The sequence below is a fragment of the Cinclus cinclus genome, chromosome 10 (assembly GCF_963662255.1).
Source record: "Cinclus cinclus chromosome 10, bCinCin1.1, whole genome shotgun sequence".
NCBI lineage: Eukaryota > Metazoa > Chordata > Aves > Passeriformes > Cinclidae > Cinclus > Cinclus cinclus.
In genome coordinates, this window is record NC_085055.1 from 14,950,190 (window position 1) to 14,967,176 (window position 16,987).

Sequence of the window (16,987 nt, forward strand, 5' to 3'; positions counted from 1 at the left end):
AACATGTATATTAAAATGTACTATTGAGGCACTGCTGAAAAATCCAAGCAGGGTTTGACTGTCTTACACATAACTATAAACATTCAGGAAATGGTTGGTCTATTTTGTGTTCAAAATGTCAATGTTCCCACAAAAGTGAAAAGTCTCGATGATTTGATTTGCTACAGCCTATAAGTGTTACTTTACAGTTAGTGTTAATGTACAAAACTAGAACTGCCTCTTTCAGAGTCATACAGTCTTCACATGCACTGTAACCTACAGTCATACATAATTTCCAACTGTCCTGGAAATCTTCTATTATTCTTTATCCAACTTTTCTATTAAAAATAAACAGGCTGGATTTTAATTTTAAAAAGCCTATCTTCTCCCACAACTTGAAAAACAAGTATCAAAAAATAACAGCAAAAATAGAAGAAAGAAACACACTGTGCTAGTTACGAAGCTCTAACATCTGACAGCCACAGACAATCTGAGGAACATTTAAAAAACTCCTATTTACAAATTTTATATACACATCAAGATTAAGAGGTTAAGAAAATTAGTGTATCTGTTTTTGCATTCATTTTGACCACGTGGGCAACGAGCTGCAACTCATGCAAACGCATTTTCAAACGCATTTTTGTGCAATAATCTTCTTGTCTATATGATCTGGCAACAGAATTAGGTCAACACTTTCACCTATGGTTATCTAAAAGCACACACCTTTTGTTTAAAAGTTAGGTCTTAGTTTCTTGGATAAAACATAGCATATTTAGAAGTTCGAAAGCCAAGCAGGTCTCTCATTTCGTTCCGGAATTTTGACAAATCCTGCCGCAGTTCATTGAGGTTTTCCACAGTGGCCTGATCTGTACTTTGCATCTTCTGTCTCATGGAAGTCAAGTAACGGTGGACTAAGCAACACATCACCTTCTGGTAATTCTCATCTCTCTTCTGCTTCAGATTTCTCCATTCCTTTAAACAAACAACGTATTTACTATGGAAGTGATTTTTGAGCCCTAAAGCCTGTATACAATTCTACAGAGAAAAAACGTGAACAAAATAACAAAGCTATTTTTTAAACAAATCTTGATGTACACAAATGTACAATGAATATAAATTGTTCACAAAATCCAAATTATATTATAAGCTGCTGCACCAGCAAAACTGAAAAATTTTATCTACCTGGCTTGGCAATTGCTCTGTGAGCAATCAAGAGTTCCATAATCCTGAATGTCTCTCAGTGCAAATTCCATGAAGTGCTTAAATTTGTTTATTAATGCTATTTTTGGTAGCAAGAAGAAGCAAAATTAGTATGGAAAATTGCAGGGTACAAAAATGTTTATAAAATAAACAAAGAATCCCTTCCCCAGCAATGACAGGCTTCAGTGATCTTTTTTGGTTATTTATTCTGACACTTCTGTAATATGTTTAAAAGCAATTACTTTCTCCAAAGAATATTCTAACCTCACCATTTTTGAGATTAGCACATACTTCCTTGAGGTTTCTATGTGTTTTTATTCAATCAAAACTTTATTTTTTTTCAGACTATTTCTGGTGGAATTGGGGGTTGGAGGGAAGTGGGTTGAAATTCCCAAACCAGAAAGTTAATAAAACCTTCCTTAAGTAGAAATAAGTAACACTCATTTATCTTGGATGCAACACACATTATTCTGTAGTTCCTATTTATCTTAGTAGTATTCACTTTCTGACAGGCAGCTTCATGCAGCAATCTGCATTTTCATTTCAGCCAGCAGCACCTTTCCAGCTGCAGAGCCCAGAGCTTGCCCAACCATTCCTCACCTTGAGGCTGTTCTGACGTTTCACTTTGCCACTTGATGTATGAGAGCAGATCCATTTACTGAGACTGTTGAAAAGATAACAAATGGTCTTGGGAGAGGGTATAACGTTAAAAGGTGGAGGGAGCGTGCATTTATCATCGAAGTAGCTAAGCCAAAGCTTGGCACGAGCAAACTTCCACTCCTTATCTTCATGATTCTAAAATATCAGAAACATTAACAGAAAAAAGCAGCAGAAATATTAATAGGTTATTTTGTAAGTTTAATTTTCTCATACCTGAAAAACTGACCGTTACTTAATTTTGGTTATATAGCATTTTAGTAGATTGATTACAGTGTATTTTAATAGGTTTGCTTGAATATTCTAATACTAAATACTTAAAACAAGTACATATTTCCTCAATTCCCTATATACTCTAGTATAAAATTCAGAAGGGATAACCCCAGATCAAATGCCAAGGCACCACACATATCAAAACCAGCATTTGAACAGCCATTGTATCAAGAAAGTCATCAATTCCCAAAAGCCCTACACATATTCAACATGGAAATTACAATTTTTTAATCAAAGTAAATAAAAAGTTCTTATTTGAAGGAAAAATATCAGCTCACAGACAGTGCTCATCCATGAGGTCTGTAGATCATAAACTTACACATCATAGGAAGAAATTTGCGTAACATCCAAAGACACAGGTAATTGGTAATTAATCAGACACCACTTACTGCTATCAGCTGAAAACTTTTGTGAAGCATTGCCACAAGGAGTTTAGTTAATACTATCACAACTACCACGTTGTAGGTCCCAACAATAACAGCACCCACAAAAGACTGTAATTCTTCACCGTAGCTAAAACGTGTCACAAAGATTGCGACATGTGCCAGGGAGAATATGTACCAGAAGAGAGCAAAACACGTCCCAATAAACCTACAGAAACAAGGAAAAAATCTGGTTAGGTAAACCTAACACCAGAAGTGTTTAATGTAAATTCAAGACCAGTGAAAAATCCAGTTCTGTTTAATTACTAGGGATTAAAGGCTAAAACAATACAGTTGTTTTATAGATCTCAAACTCACGAATGGAATGTGTCATTGCTCTGTTGTTCACAGAAAATGCCCGCACAGTCCTTTTCTTCATTTACAGTAAATCCTTTATCATAAAGTTGGGTCAATCCAATTGTGAATGAGAACAAGACAAGAAGAAACATGCCCAGAAATTTTCCAAAATCTTGTAGCATCTGCCCCATTGAAATCTGTGAAATAGATTTATGTCTAATTTTAGTACAACATGTAGTTATTTCTATTTGTGTTGCCTCCTTCAGCCTTTGATCAAGAAAAAAAATCTATTTACATTTTAAATATTTAAGTTAAATTTTTTATGCAAAACAGACCTTAAGATCAGGAAATTACCTTGTACTGTTTTTCAGAGAAAAATTCTAGATATTAAAAAGAATATGTAAGTCATTTTAATATTGCCTGGAAAATTAATATCCTCCAAATAACCATAAGCAATAGTATGTACACCTTGTTACTTATTTACAATGCCAATGGTAATAAGGAACTGACAGGTCAACAGACAAAAGCAGTAAATGAAATGCATTTGAATGTAAATTAAATGCCATCATAGAAAGTTAAGAAAACATTTAGAAGAACACTTAATTAATCAAAACATTTGGAATAATTTTTTTTAAAAAGTAGTATACAAAAACACATCTGCAGAATACAAAATTAGTTCATTGTAGATTTTATGTATGATTTTAAATAAACATGTGTGTAGGCACACACAAGAAGGACCTTGATTTGCTTTTGACATAAGCACAAATTTTTACAGACACAGCATAAGCTGCTTGCATAATTTGTCTTCCTACAAATTTCTTCAGAACAATGTACCAATATAAAGAATGCAAATATATGTAATGTGGAATTGGGTGAATCTCATCTATATAAATCAGTGCGTGGAAAGCCCAGTCCTATATGATGAATCAAAATCTGTACCAAATCGTAGTCCAAAACTGTAACACAATTACCAGGTTTTGCAAGTACAGCCTTACTGGGAGATGAATTCCTGCTCCCTCCTTGGCTGCTGGAAACTCACCTAGTGCCTCCTGCAGCACAGCACATTTAGAGTCTGCACAGCTTGTAATGGTCATGGAGATTCTTCAGCTGTGGGCAGAGCTCTGCACCAGTTCTGTGCAGTTTTGGTCAGAGGATGACTGTACTCCCCATCAAACTGTTTCATCATATCCAACCCCTTAATGAAAAAACCCAACCCAAATCCCAGTGACAAAACACTTTCCCTTCAACACACTGTTCCAGCCAAGAGAGAGACAGTAGATGAAGCAGGACTGCACAAAAAGTGTAAACTACCCAAAACCTTTTTGTTTGCAAGAGAGTGTAATAACCCATCCCAAATACCAGTTGCTTTCTTCACAGCTTCATGGTTTCCCTCTCTAAGTATGTACAATTCCTAAGCACTCAAAATCTAATTATCTCATCTAGGGAAGTGCTGTTCTACCTACTGTTAATAATAAAATCCACCACACACAGCCAATCTACAAATCTGGATTATAACAAGTTTTATTAGCCAATGAGTCAAATAACTGAAGGCTCAGAAATAAATCTAAGAGCCAAGAGAACAGAGTAGCTGCCTTCCCCTGCCCCCCACTGTTGGGTTTCCATGCCATATTTGATTACCACCATCTGAACTTTGTGACCTACTTTCAGAAAATACTGTAAGAGTTGTTGCACCAGCCCCACTGGCCAGCAGTAATAACGTAAGCTCCTGTGTGCTTCTGAATGGGGTGACTGTTGACTGTTTTTATTTACTTGGAAAATTTCATAACACAGCCTCCTAATAAAAAACTTGTGAAAGATCTAGTACATAAATAAATATGCACATTAAACAGTGAATCTCTTTAAAATGTGGAGAGACTTCAGTGTTCAATCAATTTGTACAACCCTAATGCTTACTGCAACATCAAGACTTTAGTATTTTTTTTTCAAAGTGTGCAAGTACATTTCCATTTAAAATGTGTAACAGAAAATTAGGTAATTAAAATGTGGGAGGTTTCACTATAATCATTACTGGAAGACTCCAACAAATACCAAGTAAGAAGAAACCTGTTCTCCCTTCTTACAACTGCCAATAAATAGGTGAGTATTTCAACACTCTTGAGAGATTTATATTTTTCAAACAAAAGCAATTAGCACAACTCAAGGTGCAGCTTCAGTGAGATCACAGACATAAACAGAAAGACTTTTGATTGCTCTTGCTTGTTACACACTTATTCATCTATCTCTTTGGAGATAAGAAGCTAAGGCAATTATTTGCATAAAACTTTACAGGAAGAACCTCATCTTTATACTTCCCAAACTGTGAAAACTTAGGCAGTATGTTAAGCTTAAAACAGATTAAAACAAAAAGACAGTTCAGGTACAGCTATCATGGAAAAATACGTTAACTGAACTACACAAAGTCTTTCACACTTTTTCTTACCATTTCTCATCTGAATCAGTATGTTTTATACAAGAGATTAATTTAAAAAAATCAAACTTCAATGCAGTATCACTTGCTTTTACTTTTCACTTTCTTTAACATTTTCTCCTATTTTCATTAAGACTCTTGATAGCAAATTAGGTTTAACATTTTTTCAAACAGTAATGTTACTCACCTGGAGTGGTCCCAGAATGGAGCTGGTGGTGTACATGAAGAAGAGACGCAAGTAACTAAGAACATTGGCAAAGGCAAAAAGACCTTCTGCCACCAGGGTAGGATGGAATGCATCCCAGTCCTTCCTTTCAGCATAATCATGAAACTGCAACATAACAAAGGACAAGTTGAGATCACTAACATCATAAATACAGAAATGTACCCATACACTTCTCCCTGCCTCTACTTCCAAAACAGGCAAGAGCATAAAATAAATTAACATATATCACTCAGAGGTGTCGCTCCTCTTTCAGACAAAGGTGTTTTAAAAGCCTTTCCAGAGGGAGACAGAAATCAGACAATTTAAATTCAACCCCTAACTCTGCCACTCACTTGTTTAAAACATTTATTCCTCTGTTCTGCTTTCACTTTATTGAGACAGGGATTAGGGACTTTATAAACATGTGCACTGCCTTGTGTAATAGGCCTTAGTCAAAAATAATATTGAGATGCTACAAAGAAAACCAACGTACACGTGCAATTGCAATGTGGTGACAGCTGATCTCGACCAGTTTTGGAAAGACTTATGAGTTGGTGTTCCTTCAACAGATTTTATGAATGGCTACAGAGAATGGGAGTCACAAGTAAACTGTTGCTTGACATATTATCCTCTAAGTACTGCTATTCAACTTATTCAAGGAATATCCACAGATTCCTAACTTTTGGTTTGGCTGAAAACATTCAGCATTTATATTACCAGCTTCTGCTGTCTCAAAATGAACATTCAAAAACCAAGGAACTCCCAGCTGCTTTATAACAACACCCAAAAAGTCTGCTGCACAAAGATGGCAAGAAATAGGAGTAAGTATTTTGTACACACTGCAATTGCACATGTACAAATCCTTCTGCTATAGAGACTCTTCTTTTATTTCTTACAGCTTTGGGGCCTATAAGGGACCTACAATGAAAACTGAACAATTTTATTTGGTTTTCTATATGACTTAGAAACTATAAATTTGGCCATATAAAAGGTGCAAACCCCCCATTATATGCCTATTGTATAGGACAGGAGTCTTTCATCTTCAAAAAGGTTACAATTTAAATTGGCAACAATGGGTGTGATTTCAGCAAAATAACTAGTACTAGAGACATGCTTGTTGCAAAGCAAATGGCTGGGAAAGCAGCCTAATGTGGCATTCTCCCTCTAGTTTTTTTCCAAGAAATGGAGCCTTCCTTTCCAAACGATTACCAGCCTCTGAATCAATGCTAGGATAGGGAAATGAGCCAAACACCAAGTTGGGAAGAACTGAACCAGTTTATTTCCCTCCCGACTGCCAGACAGCTGTCAACTTGCACTTTTCAAGACACAATAATGGTGCTACTGCACTGGCTTGGATTTTGCTGTAATATACACATTCAATTGGTTTGGCAGTTTGCCATGTGCTGTGTGGTTAACAACACATGCAACAGAATGGCAATGATCATTTTCAAAACTCGAATTTTAATCAAATCCAGATGGCTTTTCACAGAGACAAGACAAGGCTCCTCTATGGTCTCAGGGCTTTTATCCTTATTACCAAAGAAAACACCAACCAAAAAAGTCCCACCAAATAAATTTCAATTAAAAATCCACCACTTCTGACATTTGAGTATATGTATTCAAACGCTAAATAAAACTTTGTGTAACAAAAGCACACTAGGCAATCCAAACACAGAGAATACTATCAGCTTTCTGCATAGCACTGAATGCAATCAGGCAGGCTCAAATGCCCAATCTGAAAAGATGCAGTTCCCTGAAGAAAAATCAAACCATTTGGAAGGCCAGCCAGTCCTTACAAGGAAGACAGTAGATCTGTTTGGGGTTTCCAAGTACTTGGACATGTCCTGATGTGTTTTCTAACTCCCATTTGCCTGATAACTGTGCTTTGAACACCAAGGTGCAGCAAGACCTGAGGTCTTGACAACTCCATGGCCCATACCACACAGACTTTTAAGCCCAAAGCCTACACTGCACCACATCATAGGCAACATTACTAATACTGTACACTTAACCACAACAGCCTAATTCCAACACATCATGTGTAATACATCTTCAGGTATTTTGCAGAAGTGTACTAAAACCACACTTGCTCAATCAGCCCCAGAGGAGCTTCGGATCTATGAAGATTGGTGCTCACCTTGTTATGGGCAACAACTTTGAGGGCAAAAGTTGCCAAATACAGGGAATTCATGACAAAACTAAGCTGATTGCGGGATTCTTCTAAAAAATCTTCTAAACCATCATACCAGAGCCTCTTAACATCTGACCACACCATTCCTGTAGGAAAAAAAAAAACCCAGGGAAGTGAAGCCACTGTGCTGAACAGGTATTACTTACATGATCACTATGTATTTTACACTGAATTTGTTACAGAATCAGTAAAAGGAAATGAAAAAGATGATGATATTTACACACACAAGAACTGGGATTCTGTTGCTTTATTTTTCCATGAAGACATTTGTATTCATGATTTTGAAACTTTACCCAGAAAAACACAAAACTTCCTACTAACCTCAGGTGTTAGAAATTCTGCTGTGGCCCTTTTGACAATGACTTTTAGGGAGTATTTTAATGGGACTGTAGAATACAATAATGTAAGTGAATCCTTATTACTTGATTCTTTTAATTCCATTTGATTTTGCAGAATATTTTCTAAGTATGTTCTTTATCAACTTAGAATACTTTGAGTAAGTATAACGTCATTACAAAATAAATATTTAAGCTATAAATGCAAATACTATTTAAAAACTTGAGATTCAATGATGTGAAAAAACCCCATTTTAATGATCATGTTGCTTAGATATAATTTTTAAATCTTACTTGAAATCCACATTAGAATATTACATGCAGAAAAAATGTATTTCTGTAGCATTTAATTAAAATTATCAAGACCACCTAATGACACACTTTGCCTACAGCAGACCTGATAGAACAAAAGAATTTATAAAACTATAATATTTAATTTCAAAGCACAGGAGGAATCTGACTTGTACTCAAAATTTGATGTTTTCAAGTTTTTTTTAAGACCTGCCTGTGTTTGTGTGGGGGATACTCCATATTTCCAAAACCTGCAAGAACTGCTGAACAGTTTTAATACATTCAATTGTGAAAGGAATCACCATTACACAAAAATCCCCTCACCTTAAAATATCAATCACCCTCAGAACTACTTAGATAAAAACTGTGTTGTTTTTTACTATATCACTGCCTTTTACAAGTCAAATGAAAAAAAATACGTATCTAGTTACCTTACATTAAGAAAGGTAAATTTTAATGTAAAAACAATCCCATGCCAGACAACCAAAAACAAGGTAAAAATCATGAACTTTCAACCAAAAGTTTTTGAGAGCTCAACAAAAATTATACCTGTGCTCCCTCTGCTGCATCAACCAGAAGTGACATGCAGCCTTTCTGGTACGGTTATGATAACTGGTGACAATGACATACAGAAATAGAAAACCATAACACGGGAAAATAATACTTGGTTTTGTGTTTTGAAACAACTATGAGGTAAATGCACACCTCCAATCTCTTAGTCTAAGATGGAGCATGCATACATAAACATACACAACATACACTTTTATCTTTAAACCACATACCAACTGTGCAGCAAATCCAAATTTTGTTATTAACTACTCTTCCAAGCAAGCATTACAGAACTGATCATGAAAGACTGAGTTACTACTTATTGCTGATGTACCACTAAACTGTCAATTTTTTATATATATTCAGCAATTATCATCCAATCCACTCAAATCATACCTACCAATAAGCCATATTATCAGAAGATAGTCTATTCTCTCAAGGGCTGGTCCCATTGTATTCTTCTTATTCTCATTGTAGACAAGGGAGTACAAATTAAGTAATAACAGAAATGTGAAATATGAAGCTCCATGAATAATAAACTTCATAAAAGGAGTGTGAATTATTCGACCTACTCGAGACTTAGGAGCTAACAAGTAACAGAGGGACAGAACTGGCCAGAAAATGCCAACCATCAGAACAGTGAGGATCTTCTTGCAGGTGTGCTTGCGCCGATAGCCGGCCATCTGCCCGAACCACACCGTGTTCAGAAACTGCTGGCAGTTAGACTGGGCAACAAACTGCGGGGGCAGGAGGGGAGAAACAAACAAGGTATCACTCTCAGGTTTCTTAACACACATTACTAAGTTGCATCATTAAAATGAATTTTCTAACTATGTGTACACCTCGCAAAAAAGTTGTTATTTTCCAAGCCCTGTAGTAAAAACAAGCTATGCTCAAACCCCAAGGAACACTGAAATACTTGAGTGTGCTTGATCAGGGCAGGCCAGAAATGTGTAATGCTGGTTGTAGGGCATTCCAGAACTACAGCTTACTACTTTTAAATGCTATGTATTTCAACAGCTTCACAAACGGTTTAAGCTTAGACCTGTAGAACAGACAGAATTATATAATTCCTTTTGAAAATGCTAAAAAACTAACAAAAATGGATTTTGCATGAAAAGGAAACTTCCACTCTGTCCTTGGTCCTTGTACCAGAAACCCACAAATACCCATTTGTCTTCTAGCACAGAAAACTAGTTATAATTTATGAAGGGATAAAAATGACAATAACCTACTGCATGGAGGAAGCTTCATACTGATGGCATAAAAAGTGCTGCTATTCTGGAACAGAGGGGCTATTCAGTTATACCAGCACAGGTCCAACCCAATTACTGAACAGCACGGGCAAGGCCTGAGACCAAGCGGAACACTTAATAACCAGTGAGAAGATGATAAATCATGTTTGACACCTAAGGATCCATGCCTCTCTAGGCAAGGATTTAATGAGGAACTGAGTAAATAATTACCACTACCAGGGCTATTCATAAAAAAGCAGCAGCCTATACTCCAATACAGAAAATACTACACTCATCTCCACAGTAAACACTGAAGAATCACTCAATGTCTTGCAGCATCCCTGTTTCACATACTGATACCTGTGTATTACCATCTCTTCTGTAACTCCTGCAAATCTATTTCCACTTCTGTGTCCGGAGGCAGAACAATAAAGTCATTAATTGCTAGCAAAATATGATATGGAAGGTCTATCAAGTTATGCAAAGACAAACCTCTTTTTGATTATACTTGATTGCAAGTTTTAAGCGGCTTAAGTTCATCCTCTCTTCCAGCAGTCCTCGCTTGTCTACATGTTCATCACTGGAGGTGTGATTCAGAATCACTTCCAGCTCCCGGGAATTCCGTGCTTGTGCAAGTAAATCTTTAGCAAAGGTTTTGCACTGTTGAGCAAGCTCCTCATAATCATTTCTGGAACACACACAGAAGCAGTATGTACTATTACACTGATCCTGTATTTTCCATTAAAACATGAACTAGTCATTTTTGGCTGGGATTGTATAATATGTTAAGACAGATTGAAAGAAACCACCCCAGAAGTCCCATGTCAAGGTCCAAGCGTTCCTAAGACAACTCTGAGTAGTTTTCACTACTTCATGTAACTACATGTAGTTCACCACATGTAACACGACAATTGCATTTCTGTTTAGCCTGCAAGATCACTAGAGAAAATCTGGCAGACTTACAGTATAGAAATTCTTATGTCATGAGTTCCATACATAAAATTGAAGCTTAGAATTATTTCCAGGACATGAGAAAGTGTAGTTGTCACAAAATACTACACTGTAAGTAATCACTTGGACTTTCCAAATGGACAGGAAATTGTTTGGGATTTTGCATTATTCATGTAATCTGAAAACTAAAGTCTATTCAATAAATATTATGTGTTAATGCATTAAACACATGAAAAGAAACCACATGATTTCCTTGTCTCACCTTGCACACAGTCCATTTTAATGCCAACCTTTACCACAAAAATACAACAACTGAACTCTTATTAAGAAAGACAGGCAGCTAAAATGCAGAAAATTCATGTTGTTTAGAATTTTACCTTTTGTAAACACTTGCTCTCACATTCTTGTAAAGTTCTTCAGGTGGTAAGTTACAAACTGGTAAAATTCTGCATTGTTTAAACATTAAATTACACTGAGCATTTGCCCATCATAGAGAGCATTTTCAGCATGAAGTCTTCTACACACACATACATATTTTAAATACATAAACATATGCACTCTTCAAATATAATGAGCAAAATTAATAAACAACACCCAAAACAACTCCTAACACAAGTCAGGTCAGTATAAACAAGGTATTTCATATTTCTACTCTGACGCAGAAAAAAAGTGCAGAGTACTAATGAGATATTGATATGATTAATAGGTGTGTGATTTCCAAGTAAGTAAGCATTCAGCATAATTTCTGTTTATTTTTGCAGAGTAGAGCTGAAATTTGAACTGTTGGTGCAACTACACACATTGAAATGTCTGTACCTAAAAGGATTTAAAGTAATTAAACTGTCAAAATGACTACTAATGAGGCATAAACTATATAATACATCTTACTATGTCTAATTATCAGTTTAAACATTCTACTTACAAAAAATTAAGAATAAATTTTTTCTAATGCATACACCTGTAATTTCATAAAAATATTGAAACCGATTTGTGTTGTCAATTCCTACCTGAACTCAACCTCAACAAGGCTTAATTCCTTCAAGTCTGCACTAAGTTCAAAAGCTCTTAGGATTGGATCCTCTTCTGTCAACATTATTAAGGCAGGACTGGCTAAACAGCGATAAATGTCAAGACGAAACCTTTGACAAAAAAAGAGCAAACAAAATGAAGATGTCATTTGCCTCAAACCAGAATCTGCTCCAAAGGCTTGACTAAAATGGCCAGCTGAAAGACAAAAAAAAATTGGTTTGTTAAAATCAGACACTACAAGCATTAGCTGCAGTATGTCCTGGAAGATACCTGACATATTTAGCACACCTAAGTATCCAAAATCAGCCAAACTGGTTCCCTCTGCTTTTCCTCACTACTTCCACTGTTATCAGTACATCAGCAGAAGTTCTAGATTAAATTAAGATGTGCTATCTCAAATAGTTCTACTGTTGTCTGCTTTGGATACCCTGACATATTTTCTCATACCAAAATTAATGACATAGGGAATAGGATGGATACCAGAATGTGGCCTGTGGTAGCTCAATACTAAAAACTCAAATCCTCTCACTTCTGTTATGTAGTATTTTGGATACAGACTGAAGTAACTATGCAATAATTATCATGTATTGTAATTGCAGTACACTTATGATCTTTGAACTCTGTAGTTTTTCATCCAAATTCTCTCAAATTTTATTCAACCCTCAAACATGTTCTCAAGTTAGCCACAGAAAATATGTACTAGATTGTTACATCCCTCTCCTCATTTAAATCTTTATTAAATAGCTTTCTACTTTCAAAAATACTGAAGAAGAAAAAACGGAAAAAAATTTTAAAATTGTCTTTAGTTTGCATTCATCAATCCATGCCACATAAACACTTTTAGAAACAGGATTCAAAATTATACACTTCCTCATTTTGGCTCACAAATCCACAAGCATTAACTAACTTAAGAAAAATTTTATTTGCATAGTCTCTATGGTCCCAAGCCAAAGGTAGCTAGAATGTTTGAGACACACCTGGTAGAAAGGAAAGGCACATAGTGACTATGCACAGTGACTAACAGTATAAAACCAAAATGGAAAAAAGCCACTGCCTCCCACCAGCCTTTTCAAGCACAAGCCATCCTCAAGAACTATCATCTCTCACAGTAAGAGCTACAATATTAAAGGAATTAAATTAAAGGAATCCACCCATAAACTTCACTTTAAAACCAAAAAGGAAACATATTGAATCTGACCCAGGCAGAGAATTAAGTGTCTTTTAATTATGGCTTTTGACTGCTAGGTCTTACCTGGAATGTCGCAGACTATCTTTTTTGTTCTTGGCAGTGCACAATGTGCACTCACAGCCCACAGCATGAGGTTTGGGTAATGATATGTCTTGCTTCAACAGCATGGTGAGAATTTCATAGTTGTTACGATGAGCAGCTAAAATTACTGGTGCCACATCCATGGTTGTTGAGTACTCCGGGTTCTGAATGCGCTCCATTAATTTCTGGAACAAAATGTAGGAAGTATCTAAATTTATTACTTACAGTTCTACTACATGTAAGGGGGCTTTTGTTCAACCAAGAATTTCTCCTTCAAAATACTTTCCAATGTTTCATAACATGAACAGAAAGAAAAATATGAAACAACATTAAAACACCTGTCAGATAGATACTAAAAAGAATAACAGACCCAGATACTTTTCTGGTTAATTTACATAAAAATACTGCCTATTTTTCCAACACATGGAATATTAGAAATTGTTATTTTGCTCTAGTTTGTGAAAAAATTATTGTATTTACTACTGAAGTGCAGAAAATATATTCTGAATATACCATACTCTGTTACACAACACCTTATTCCTTCCCCATCTTCACCCTCCACTTTGTGCTTTCAAAAGTTCTTTGGTACTTAAGCATTGACAAGGTAAGTTTCAACTGCTTAATTTCAAGGTTTATAGATTTGCTCTGAAAATCTGTGAAGCTTCAATACATGAATAAACACTTTATAAGTCAAGACTGCTAAGTACCTTGCAAACAGACTTCTAGAAAGTATTTATAACCACTAGGTTTTCTCTCTTCTGAACTAGGCATGGGTTTGGCAGGTATAAAGCCACTGGATCCCAAGGTGATAAAGTAAAATAATGTATTTCATCTTTCAAGACAAAAGAAAATTGTTATTACATATAATATTACATATTATTACAAAAATATTCTGTGGTATCCAGATTCTATCACCTTATAGATGCAGGATTTAAGAATATTGTTTTAAATACTACAGATACCCAAAAAAAAAGCAACAACCTTCACAGCCCAAATCAAAAATCAAGGAGTAACAACACTTAACCACAATGGTTGGTCTGGAGGATCGTTTTGGTCGGTGATTAAGTAGAATGTCAACAGCTCCCACCACTTCTGAGTCAATAGCCACCAAAAGTGCATCTGAGGACTAAGTAAAGAAAACAAAACATATGGGAAAACAGCAGTAACTTAAACAGCACAAAGACACAAACTCAAGCCAAACTGAATTTTTTAAAATATATTTTTAAAATTTAATTTTAAAGTACTAAAATTATGTTCTGTATTATCACCAGGCATGTGATCAGGATACAAATTCAGGTTGCCATTGCAGGATTCCACATAGCATTAGTGACAACTTGCATCACTGCACTAACAGCAGAGGAATCAATTGAATGAATTATTTTCCAGCAAAGATTATGCAGGAGACTTACAAAAATCAAGTTTATAGACACAGTTTACCATGTTATTAGTCAGATTAAAAGGAAGTGTTAGTGTAACACAGCTCAGGCACATGGGATACTTCAGCCCTGCATTTGTAATTCTGGGGTACAGTTAGGAAAACAAGCTTTTTCCTTCTTGGCTGGTAACCAACCACTTCTGCACCTTCTATTACGCTGAGATAAGCAGTTTTTCATGTTCCCTACAGATGATATTATTTTTCTCGATTAATTTCCAAAACTTTGGATTTTTACTTAAAAATAAAAGAAAACAACACAGCTTTTATTACTGCCACTAATTCAGATACGAAAAAGCTTGTGGTTTTATTCATGCCCAATATCAAACAATGTAACAAAAGATGTTACTTCTCCCTTACATATTTAATCCACCATAGCTTCACCTCTCCCATCAGTAGCGGAGACGCTGCACACATTTAAGGAAGTGTTGTTGGCCATCAAGCACAGATCAAGTTTAACAAGAAAGCAGAAATGCATGTCTGCCTTAACTTAAAATCAATTAATATAATGTGAATTTTTTCTGCACTACCATTTAAAAAGTTAATACACTCTACAGCCAAAGGGATTTTTGAATTTTACACTGTTTAATAAGAGGCACTCACACCATGTACTTTTTTTCTTAAGGATAATGTATGCATTATACTGGCAGCAGAAGTAACATTTAAAATAAAACTCAAACTTGTTAATATCATAGAAAATGTTACTTATATATTTGCCATACCAGTAAAATCCCACTAGAAGAGTCAACCTGTGAGAAGAAACCACTTCCATAATTCTTTTTCCAATTTACTGGAAAAATAATTGAACTGCCTAAAAAGCAGACTGCATTTATGTCCAAATTCTGACAGATTAACAAAGAAGATGCATGACTACACTGAACATTTTTAATAATGTGTGTAGGATACCTGGCAGCCATAATCCAAAAGCAGCTGTAGTATGTCCAAGTTTTCATTTTCAATGGTTATGGTAACAGCATTTCGTCCTAGCACATCCACACAATTTATGTTCATTTCACCTGAGCTGTTTTCCTCTAAGAGTTTTTTAACCATGTAATAGTCACCTGCAGAAAAAAGGTAAGGATATAATTTCATGTTATCAAGCAATAAAAGCATGTGATCATTTTAAGTACCAGCTACCATCAAACAAGACACTATTCCATAGCTGACAACAACAGTAACTGCGTGTATCAGGCAAGTAAGAAGTCAAGGTAGATAAGCACTCTCTCATGAGGGAGAAAATGAAAGATATTTCAAATCTCTCTTCGGGAAAGCACTAGGCATGTACTTTAATCCACTCCCTTAGTTCCAGTCCTAAAAACAAACACACACAAAAGCACGGGTGCTTTTCAAAACTGTCTCTAGGGTAACAAATTACTTTGCAGCATAGAAGACCATTCTCAGTGTAGAATATTTACAGAAGTATATGCAGAATACAGTAAAATACATACCAAAAATACTGAACCAGCAGTTATACAGACAACTGGGTTTTGTTACGATTTTGTTACGCAGCCTTTTAGCTCTCAGAACCTCTGTTTATAGTTGAAGAGAGAAAGCCATGGCTTCCTCTGATGTTCAGAGCAGACTGCATGGGCTGTGCAGATGAAGGCATCCCACCACTGAGAGTCCCAGAGCAAAAATGCTAAGCTCGCTGGCGAATGCCATTACAGAAATACCCCTGTGGATGTGAGCTGACCTAAGCTCGGGGCCAGCAGGAGTTCTGCGGGCCAACACCCGAGCTCCTGCAGCCCTGCTCACGCCTGAGCAGAGAGCTCGTCTTGGGGATGTCTCGGCAAGCTCCAGTTTTACAGCAGCTCTTTATTCAGAGACTCTTTTAAGAGCGAACACGTCCCAGATAGCTCCGACACAAACCCAACGCCCTCAGGACCGCGGGAGGAGCCGGCCCCGGACCCCGCGGTGCCGCAGGGCAGCCGCACGGCGGGACCCGCAGCCCGGGCGAGGGGCGGGCAGCGTAGGGCAGACACCCGGCCACGGCTCGGGCCCTCGCAGCGAGCGGCCGAAACCTCGAGCGGGGCCCAGGGGGGCCGGGCCGGGCCGGGCCGGGCCGGGCTGGGCCCGGCGGCGGGGCCGGTACCTTTGTCGCAGGCCAGCAGGAAAAGCTTCTCGTCCAGCGTGGTCTCCTCCTTCACCTGCCGCACATCCTTCAGCGCCAGCAGCTTGTTGGGCGAGGCCGAGGCGGACGGGTCCGCGCTCTGGTACAGGGCGGCCATGGCTCCGCCAGGCCC

General features: G+C 36.9%; 1 protein-coding gene across 7 annotated transcripts; it reads right to left on the reverse strand.

The window, feature by feature from the left end:
* Positions 1 to 723: 723 nt before the first annotated feature.
* Positions 724 to 16,972, reverse strand: TRPC1 (transient receptor potential cation channel subfamily C member 1). Of its 7 annotated transcripts, XM_062498903.1 has the most exons (13): positions 16,837 to 16,972; positions 15,651 to 15,805; positions 14,337 to 14,438; positions 13,295 to 13,497; positions 12,021 to 12,152; positions 10,555 to 10,750; positions 9,228 to 9,564; positions 7,599 to 7,738; positions 5,444 to 5,587; positions 2,850 to 3,025; positions 2,499 to 2,700; positions 1,780 to 1,974; positions 724 to 951 (listed from the first exon to the last, which is right to left on the reverse strand). In XM_062498903.1, the coding sequence occupies exons 1-13, from the start codon at positions 16,970 to 16,972 to the stop codon at positions 724 to 726; spliced, it is 2,346 nt and encodes a 781-aa protein (XP_062354887.1). The 7 variants fall into 7 exon arrangements, with proteins under 7 accessions (XP_062354887.1, XP_062354888.1, XP_062354889.1 ...); XM_062498904.1 differs by lacking the exon at positions 14,337 to 14,438; XM_062498905.1 differs by lacking the exons at positions 12,021 to 12,152; positions 14,337 to 14,438.
* Positions 16,973 to 16,987: the final 15 nt, after the last annotated feature.

What these genes read in the sequence shown, in the direction of transcription:
- TRPC1 (XM_062498903.1), bottom strand. Translation starts at nt 16,972, where the DNA reads ATGGCCGCCCTGTACCAGAGCGCGGACCCGTCCGCCTCGGCCTCGCCC. An exon ending in GATAGTCTGCGACATTCCAG is followed by an intron (nt 12,153 to 13,294) that starts GTAAGACCTAGC and finishes TTTTTGTCAAAG; the next exon opens with GTTTCGTCTTGACATTTATC. An exon ending in TCAAGTATAATCAAAAAGAG is followed by an intron (nt 9,565 to 10,554) that starts GTTTGTCTTTGC and finishes CTGCCCCCGCAG; the next exon opens with TTTGTTGCCCAGTCTAACTG.